This window comes from Chenopodium album, chromosome 14 (genome assembly GCF_948465745.1).
Source record: "Chenopodium album chromosome 14, dcCheAlbu1.1, whole genome shotgun sequence".
Taxonomy (NCBI): domain Eukaryota; kingdom Viridiplantae; phylum Streptophyta; class Magnoliopsida; order Caryophyllales; family Amaranthaceae; genus Chenopodium; species Chenopodium album.
Genome location: NC_137847.1, coordinates 5,426,653 through 5,436,608, shown reverse-complemented (window position 1 = coordinate 5,436,608; position 9,956 = coordinate 5,426,653). Strand labels below are relative to the sequence as shown.

The following is a 9,956-nucleotide window of genomic DNA, read 5'->3' as shown; positions in this document are numbered from 1 at the left end:
TAAATTTGATTTCACTACTAGTTCTATTCGTAACAAAAAAAAATATATATATAAAAATAATTTGTTATATACTTCGTATTCATTAAGTACACCACTTTTCCCCTTAAGGCTATAATAACGAGATACTATTTATATCTTAAGAGCTACGTACTCTACATGTATATAATAATCTCAAATCTCTTAAATGTTGCGTCTTTTAATTGTTATCTCTTACAAATTATGAGTTATATCTCAATTGTCACTGTATTAAAATTTAGTCAAAGTTATGCACAGATTGATAAAGTTGTGCATATTAAAAGAGAGAAAAAAGAACAATTGAGATCAAAAAACATATTGAAAGAGTAATAGGACAAATTCAAATGAACACTTTTTTTCTCAAATAAATGGAGTAATCTTTAAATGATGAAAAAAGTGTTAAAAAGAAGACCTCAAATGAAGTGAGCTGGACTTAGTTTAAGTTCAACTCTATTCATTGTTATTTTTTTTTTTTTTTTTGAAACCCTATTCATTGTTATTTAATTCAGTTTAATTCAATTAAAAAAAATTAGGCCTAATAGAGAGTGAGAGATTAATTAAATTAATGATTTTTTCACAAAATACCCCCTGAATTATTACTTTATTCACCACATACTCATGCACGATCCATGACACACCGATGAGTTGTCATGCAGGGCTTATAACGAATTTGTGCCGAGTCAAACCATATTCATGTCACACCTAACCCACTTTCGTGTCGACTTGACCAATGTCCATCTCTAACTACAGTCTACAGAGTACATTAAAATCGTGAAAGAAAACACGAATTATATATTCCGGTTTTTTCCCTCAAATTTTTTAAAAGAATTAGTTTTGTCAGTGTGTGTCATCTTCCTCACTGATTACTGTCATAGTCTCATAGAGTAGTTGCTACAACTGGAAGCGTCTTTCTCCTGCCTGATTCACAAGCAATTTTCCGAGAGAAAAATAGAGAGAGGGTACAATGGATTCATTAATAGTTGGGTCATTTACAAGGCCAGATTCACACAATTTATCAGCTGCTGTTCATCTTCCTTCACTCAGAAATTGTAAGGTTTCTAATCCTTTGCTTTATTTTTAAGTTTATTGATTAGAAAGTTGCATTTTTTGATTGATTCTTGATCTTTGATTTCTGGGTTTTGCTTAAAATAGAGTTCCAAGAGATGGGTTTTGTTGGGATTTTGGAAAAAATTAACCCAGTTTTAGTAATGTTTTGTCTATCCCCACTTAAACTGTTAATTTCTTGTGCAAAATGGTGGTTGTTGACTTGTTTTGATTAAAGTTTGCCCTTTTTTTTTTCTTAATTTTTATCTATATTTTTAGAATGTGGGTTTATAAATTTAGTATTGTTACTAGAATTAGTCAGGTAGAAGATGCATGTACGATATTATTGCTTGTTGTAAAATCCAATCATAAGATGCTTGTCTTTTCTGATTATGTATTTGTGTGGTGTGTTGCTAACCTTGTAATAATCGTTGTAGTTTCAATTAATCGTAGACAAAGCGGATTCCTAAATGTTACTATTGGTTTTTGGTACTCACTTCATTTCAAGTTACATGTTGTTGAAGGTTGAAGTACACTATTGATGCATTTGGTAATGATAATTAATCCTGTGTTGATCAATGTATACCACTATGGAGTTTGATGTTTAAGTTAATAGTTTCACTGTCATTTTTCTGCTCCTGGTAGAATATTTCGTTTTTCACAAATGGTTCCTTATGATGAATCATGTTAGCGGACCCCAAATCAATTTGGGACTAATGCTTTATTGTTGTTGAGAATTCAATTCCATATGGTTGTATGATATTAAAAACATAAACATGTGAATGCAGAGAAGAATAAAAAAATCATACTAGCCATGAATGTATCTAGGGAGCCTTTTGATTGTCTGTCTGTCTGTCCTTTTCCATTGATATAGTGTTAGACTGATGTTATGGTCGATGTTTCTGATCTAGCAATCCAAGGCTCGAAGTTTAAAGAATGGAGTCTGATAGAGGGAATTTGCAATGTGAGGTACCAGCGACAGTTGGTGGAGAATCACACTATAACTGGTCAAAGGAAGCATATGATGTCCCCGACATATAGTAGAAAACGCTTGGTAGTTGCGTGCCACGGACAGTCGCTTGAATCTGAACCAAACGCTTATGAACCCAAGAATATTTGGAATTCAGTGATCAATTTTTTGGATGCCTTTTATAGGTTTTCAAGGCCTCACACAGTTATAGGAACAGTTAAGTTTTCTAAGGTTTCAACCTTTTGATTGTCTTATTAATATGTCACATCTCTTCATTCCTTCTGATTCTACTTGTATGCCTATGCTCTTGAAATTTATGATATATAACTTGGATGTTTTACTTTTTGATGACAGGCATTGAGCATAGTTTCAGTTTCTCTACTTGCAGTGCAGAAGCTTTCAGATTTTTCTCCTATGTTTTTCACTGGAATGTTAGAGGTAATGCTGAATATATGTGTTCACTGTCCTCCTTACCTAGGTATATTTGAAGCGTTTTCTCTATCAATAAATGCTTCTCCTGATCAATTATCTATGACTCTTTTTCAGGCCATAATTGCTGCTCTTTTCATGAATATATACATCGTAGGTTTGAATCAGATATCTGACATAGAGATAGACAAGGTAAGGATTTGAAATATCTTGCCTTCCATTTATTTACAATCCACATCATTTTATTCAAATACATATTGGCATATGCTGTTTATATTACTTTCTCTACAATGAAATTAGTTGATATAACCCCGAACAGAACCATGAGATGAGGCATCTAACTTGAAGCTGCTTAAGTATGACCCAATCTCAAAAAACATCATGTTTCTGCCACAAAATCAATTTACTAAGGAAAAATTAAAAATTAAAAAAAAAATCAAAAATCACTAAGGACTGTATTTAACATTGCTAGACAATACTGTGTATTAGTTTGATACTCAGTTAACTTGGGTCAATAACCTTGTCACTAGTATACACTGGTTAAGTGTAAGGCGGAGTACAGTAGTCCCTCTACAGAACCTGCTGTTGGTAAAATCCATATTGGGTAGTTTTTGTTGTTCATGCTACATGGATCATGGTATCTAATGTGTGTACATCCTAATGTGGTTATAGGTCAACAAACCATATCTTCCTCTCGCATCCGGGGAATATTCTACTGGAACTGGTATCTTCATTGTTACGTCATTTGCCATATTGGTAAGGAGTTCTAAATGCGCAGCTGAGAATGACTACATAATTTTTGTTAGCTTATGAAATGCTTTCAGCTTTCGGGTTGTGCATTGCATACATCTATTTCAAGATTTGTATTTCACTATTTCCTATTACCAAATTGTTGGTTGCTCTTCCATCCTTTTGTAGACATTTATCATTCATGTCCGTGCATTGCATGTTCTTCATCCCAAATTGCTATCTCCATGTATGTTCATTCCGTCCTAGATTTCTTGGATTACTAAGTGTTATTCTCATTTATTTGTTTGTCTGTCATGCAGAGTTTTTGGCTGTGGTCAGTTGTTGGTTCATGGCCCTTATTCTGGGCTCTTTCTGTCAGCTTTGTGCTTGGTACAGCATATTCCATAAATGTAAGGTTTAATGCTCTAGTGGTTTGTCAGAGACATGTATGTGATGCTTGGTTTTCCTTGTTTTTTGGTGGTTGCTAATCAAACTATGGTCATAAAGTTGAAATATTTTGACGGAGACAGTAGTGAGTTTAGTGACCAACCAAATGTCTCTATGACTGGTGAACATATTACGTAGCAATATTTTACTTAGGTTTAAACTCTGCCCTGACTGAGAAACACCGTGATCACAGAGACAGGTGATCAAATTTCCAAATTTAAGTTGTATTTTCTGTTTATATCCATTTAGTACAAGATTGTAGCCTCTTTGTGCTCTTTAACATCTGGATGCTATTTTCACTAGATTTTGGAAATCCAGCTGGTGTTTATTCCAAAGGGACTGAGTATATCTAAAAGCTGCTCTTATAAATGAGGAAGTTTCTAGAAAAAATTCAATAGAATCTCTCAAACCCTTTTTTGCAATTTTAGGTTTGCTTTCTTTGCTGTAGTTTGACAAGTATGATGTCTTATTGCTTTAAAATTTAGAACTTTTGTATGAGGTGGTAATTTTTGTTTATTTTTTGCTCTTGAACTTTCAGCTGCCTATGTTGAGATGGAAGAGATCTGCTGTTGTTGCAGCAATATGTATCCTCGCCGTTCGAGCAATAATTGTTCAAATTGCTTTTTTCCTGCACATGCAGGTGGTGTTCTGACCCTCGTCATGAATATTGTTGGTATTTGCATATCCATTTGGTTATTGAAACATAGCATATACTACCAAAACTATTGATTTTATATAGTTATCCAGAAATTTGTTTGATTATTTCCCGTTGCTCATTCACCAATTGTGAACATACATTGCTATATTGTCTTCAAAAATTATGCATAAACTTCATTAAGTTTTGTTCATCTTTTACTATCTCTAAAGGTGTTCAATTTGTGTGCAACTACTGCAGACGCATGTCTTTGGACGACCAGCTATCTTTTCCAGGCCATTGATTTTTGCAACTGCATTTATGAGTTTCTTTTCGGTGGTTATAGCATTGTTTAAGGTAAAACTCATTTCCATTTGAAATAGTGATCTGCTTGATAGATGACTGTTGTGTTAAGCGCCATAGTAGAAAATATTATTGTATTTTGTTCATATGTATCTTGTCTACTGAAATCTCAGGAACACCAACTATATTGTTTAATCAATCAATCAAAGCTTTAATCCCATAAGTGGGCTCGGCTACATGAACCAAATTTGATTATTATGTGTAATCATCGACAAAGATCCTCCTCCATCCCTTACGATCCAATGCCTCATCCCCATGCAAATCCATATACGCCATATCCTTCCAATCAAGTCATTTTCGGTCTCCCTCTCCCTCGTTTAACCCTTCCATGGTCCCACTCTTCCACTCTTCGTACCGGTGCACCCTCGGGTCTCCGTCTTACATGCCCAAACCAACGCAGATGATTTTCCCTTAGTTTGTTTGCAATGCCTGCCACACCTACCTTCTTTGCGAATAACCTCATTTCTGATTCTATCTCTTAGAGTGTTCCCGCACTCCAACTATATTGTATAAATGGCTCCTTATTTAAAGGGTTGCTATTTTTTAGGGAACTAAATAGAATATATAATGATTTCCTATGGGAAGTAGTTTGTCAATTGGCATGCTTTTGAACCGGTCCTTGCAATGGTTCACTAATGCAAAATTCTAAGACCGTCAAAAAGTTGTTTTTGCACAACTGCACAGTATGAACTGCACACATTGGTTAGGTTTTCTTGTTTTTGACGTGCTTAAAAAGACAATTAAGTTGCCAACAAATTAACTTAGGCCCAATTCCCTTCACCTTAAAAAGAATAAAATTCAATTAAAAAAAAAAATCAGTTTAGTAAAGATAATTTCTGTTCAACAAAAATAATTTCAGTTCAGTAAAAATCAGTAACTTTAAAGATGAAAATATAATAGAGAAACAGTAAAAATAATTTCAGGTTCAGTAACATTAATTTCAGTTTAGTATAAATAATTTAAGTTCAGCAAAATTAATTTCAGTTTGGTAAAAATAATTTCAGTTCAGCAAAAATAAGGTGAAGTGAACCGGGGCCATACAATGCATCTGTCATTAGATTCAACTAGAAATGATGTATTAATAATTAAAGTACTAAGATACTCTTGTGAATTGTGATTAATTTATGTCCCATAAACATATTTCTCAATGTTGTCCAGTAACTCATTTTGAACCACTCTTTTATGCAGGATATACCTGATATGGAAGGTGATAGGATATTTGGTATCCGATCATTTACAGTACGACTGGGACAAAAGCGGGTTAGTTTTGATTAAGTAATAAACACAGGGGAAAAGAAAAAGAGCATATGTGATTTACAGACTTCACAGCTTAATTCTATTATTGCAAATCTGGCAGGTATTTTGGATTTGTATTTCTCTACTTCAAATTGCTTATGCTGTTGCCATTTTAGTTGGGGCATCATCCTCCTTTCTTTGGAGCAAACTTATCACGGTATGTACAATGTGCTTCTATATTGACTTTTTAAAAAAGCATGTCAATTATTTCTGGAATTTAGATGCCTTTTAGAAGATTTACGGTCCATAGTTTCAAGAAAGTTTTTATTGATGTTACGAGATGTTGATAAGCAAAACAGGCATGGAAAATTTCTTTCTGTAGGATATCTAGATGTCTAATCTAACCGTGATTGCTGCTGAACACTAGGGTACCTAATACCTATTCACAGTGAGCTATCACATCTAAGATCGAGAATATCTGTGCAACATGGTTGCTGTCACTGCTTAACCATTATGGACTGACAACTAGTGTATTCACCATAGATGAGTGAAACTCCCATGATAGAATACTGGCGAGGCCAATTAATACTTGGTATTTCTAGAAAATATTTCCACGTTGTTTTAGCTATCATAAGTCACCCTAGATTGTTTATTATCATCTTTAGAAGAACAAGCTCTTTGGCTACTAGATTTCCAGTGTTTAGGGTAGATGGAATTGAAATTCATGAGATATGCCCTGAAATGAAATTGTATAGTTTACATGATCTTTGGAAAGGGTTGTATAATTACCCTACCTTCACCATGGTTTTGAGTTTTCCAACACTTCTTCATTGGATAATTGAATTTTGAATATATATATATATATATATATATATATATATATATATATATATATATATATATATATATATATATATATATATAAAAATTATAGAAATGATATATATCTGAGCCTTATTCTTATGAATCTTATTCAATGTTGGAAAATAGGGATTAAGGCTAGAAAAAGGTTTGACTTCGTTCCATTATTTCTTTTCTTGTAGGTTGTTGGTCATGGTATATTGGCTGCAATGCTGTGGAGAAGTGCCAAATCTACTGATCTTAGCAGCAAAGTTGCAATCACTTCTTTTTACATGTTCATCTGGAAGGTAAGACGGCTCCCTATTTAGTCTTACCCTTATTATTGCTTTGTTAATGCCAGTTGCTGTTCCAAAAGGTGGAGTAGCTTTATGTTTGTTCTGATATGGTCTAGGTACTGCTGATATTGCTTTCAGTTCCTTTGACACTTAATAATAGACTTTGGAACTAAAAATTATAAAACCGTAGAGTTATTTACTGTATTATGTCGAGTAATTTCATACTGATGCCATATTACCCCTTGATGTCAGGACACTAGTACACTACATTATAATGCTCATTTGGTATTTTGTTGCTAGTCTTATTCCTTTGTCATAAACTCATTTGGTCTTCAATGATCATCTTCCATGACGGGATTTTAGTTATTGCATCGATAATCATTTGAAAGGTGGTTTCTCCTTGCAGCTATTTTATGCAGAGTATTTGCTAATACCGCTTGTAAGGTGATTTATGGAAAGTGATGAAGATGATTTTGCTCCCCAGATTAGTGACAAAGTGTACATATAGGATTTTTCCTTATTGATGGGAGGTACATTAAATATTGAGCTGAATTTGTGCAAGGATTGCTAAATATTCAGATATTTTTTTCATAAAAAAATGTCAGCTTCAGTTAGTTGCTGTCATTTTCATTCTCCTCTTTACTTCTTTCTGTGGATCAGGTAATTTCAAGATTCATATCTGCTAAACTAGCTGACATTCTCTCTTGATTTTAGATATATTTTTTTTTATAAAAATACCTTTTTACTTATTTTATTTATTTACTTTTTAATTTTGCTAAATAATCTTGAGGCTGAGACAAATAGAGGAAATAGGAAAATTTATGACAACATAAAATTGGGAGCAAGATAAGTTAATTAGGTTCACAAAATTTGGCCTTGGTTGATTTTGTTCAGAGGCAGACAGAAGCATACACTGAAATACAAAGTATTTCAAATGTGAAATCTGATATACTTGTATTTGAAAGCATGGCACGCGTGTGCGTGTCATTAAAATCAGGTCCACCTCGAGCCATATTTAAGTGATGAACAATTTGTAACCATTTAAGTTTAATAAGGTACTCCGTACTTCTTAATGGGTCATATTTGGTTTTAATTCAAATCAAAATTGAATGCGATTAACGTATTCGAGTACAATTCAATTATTGTACTTGATATAATTCATACTGTGTTAAACATGGGCATTAATTCCCGTCAAAAAAAAAAAACATGGGCATTAATTGAAGTGATAAAGATTTGAGTTTTGTTGCTAGGTGTTTTAGGGCGTGTTCTGATTGACTGAAATCAGCTGAGCTGAGCTGAGCTGAACTTAACTTATTAATTAGTGATTTTTAACTACGGATTAGTGGTCTTTGATTATATATTACTATACCTATGTGTATATACAAATGTACTATTTCATATGACATAATTATAAAATTTATAATATAATTATAAATTTATGGAAAATATATTAAAAACTTGAAACCTCTAAATATTTTAAACACATATACTATTTAATTTTAAAATAAAATAGTATTATGACAAAAGAACACAAAACACTTACATGTAGCAGAAAAGCAGCTATGGATATTGTCCGACAAGAAATAACTGATCAGATATGGGAGTCAGTTCAGAGGAATGCCGAGGTAATGGAGGAGCTTGGTAGACAAGAAGAAGACGAAGAACTAACTGACTATGAAAATTAGTTTAAGTTGTGTAGTACTCTAATTTTCTCAATAAGATTAACAATAGAAATGTGTATCAAAAAAATAGAACCATTTGAACAATGAATTGTATCGATATTATTATTATTATTATTATTATTATTATTATTATTATTATTAATATTAATTATTGTTATTATTATTATTATAATTAATTATTGATTATTATTATTAGTATTATTGTTATTATTATTATTATTATTATTATTATTATTATTTATTCATGATTATTATTATTATTTATTGATAATAATAATAATAATAATAATAATAATTATTATTTGTTGCGTCGTTGTAATATGAGCTTAAAAGAATGAAATTTGGCTTTATATCATTAGCAATATCATTAGACATAAGAGCTGAACTGAACTGAACTGAACTGAGCTGAGCTGAGCTGAACTGAACTGAACTGAACTGAACTGAACTGAATTTCAACGGAAGAGAACAGGCCCTTAGTTATTCTAAAGACAGGATTATTATTACTTTTTATTAGTACTGATCTATCAAATCAAATAAATCAAAGTTGATATTTGCCACATCTTTTGTTTTTAGTGGAGGGAGACAAATTCCCAGAACACTAAATTGATTTGGAAATCACTCCCAAAAACATAAGTTACCCTAGCCAGATTTAGTTTGACATGAATGATAAAAACTAGATTCAACGCGCATACACCCAATTAAATCTGGCCCAGTGACCCAAATTGACACCTAAGTAAGCTTCATTCTGTATCGAATAAATCACCATGGTCTATTCATTAGTGATAGTGCAGACCAATTACGGTTAAATGAGATATATCATAACATCATCCCTTTGCTAGTTCAACACGATAAAAATCCAGTTAACTAAAACAACAAATGAGAGTTACTGTAATAAATTCACATGGAATATAATGATTGTATTAATAAAATTCAAAATTGTATTAACTTCCAAATGGATGAACTATAATTTGCTGTCTATTACATTTGTCATTTGCTGTCCAAAATATTTTGCTCACATGAAATCAAGGTATCATGGACATGTATCACATAAGTTAAGTGGAATCATTGATCCCACATTATATTTTGATTTTCTATCTTAATAAATCTGATAATCTATCTTGCACCGAATCATAAGATTATTACGTTGAATTATTGTATCATATTCCTATGATCCTATCCGCAGATTGTCAAGCCTTTTTTTTTTTTTTTTTTTGGATGCAAATCAAGCTAGAATTATTAGCTTATGGTCTAAACGGTTGAGTTTTATACTA

General features: G+C 32.3%; 1 protein-coding gene across 1 annotated transcript; it reads left to right on the top strand.

The window, feature by feature from the left end:
- Window positions 1-762: 762 nt before the first annotated feature.
- On the top strand, window positions 763-7,644 carry LOC145578689 (homogentisate phytyltransferase 1, chloroplastic-like). Its single transcript, XM_081635984.1, has 12 exons — window positions 763-1,064; window positions 1,971-2,245; window positions 2,384-2,467; window positions 2,576-2,650; window positions 3,131-3,214; window positions 3,508-3,597; window positions 4,173-4,274; window positions 4,530-4,625; window positions 5,820-5,891; window positions 5,989-6,084; window positions 6,911-7,015; window positions 7,410-7,644. Exons 1-12 carry the CDS (start codon window positions 980-982, stop codon window positions 7,449-7,451), a joined length of 1,206 nt encoding a protein of 401 aa, XP_081492110.1. The 5' UTR covers window positions 763-979; the 3' UTR covers window positions 7,452-7,644.
- Window positions 7,645-9,956: the final 2,312 nt, after the last annotated feature.

What these genes read in the sequence shown, in the direction of transcription:
- LOC145578689 (XM_081635984.1), top strand. Translation starts at nt 980, where the DNA reads ATGGATTCATTAATAGTTGGGTCATTTACAAGGCCAGATTCACACAAT. An exon ending in CTGACATAGAGATAGACAAG is followed by an intron (nt 2,651 to 3,130) that starts GTAAGGATTTGA and finishes ATGTGGTTATAG; the next exon opens with GTCAACAAACCATATCTTCC. An exon ending in TTTACATGTTCATCTGGAAG is followed by an intron (nt 7,016 to 7,409) that starts GTAAGACGGCTC and finishes TTCTCCTTGCAG; the next exon opens with CTATTTTATGCAGAGTATTT.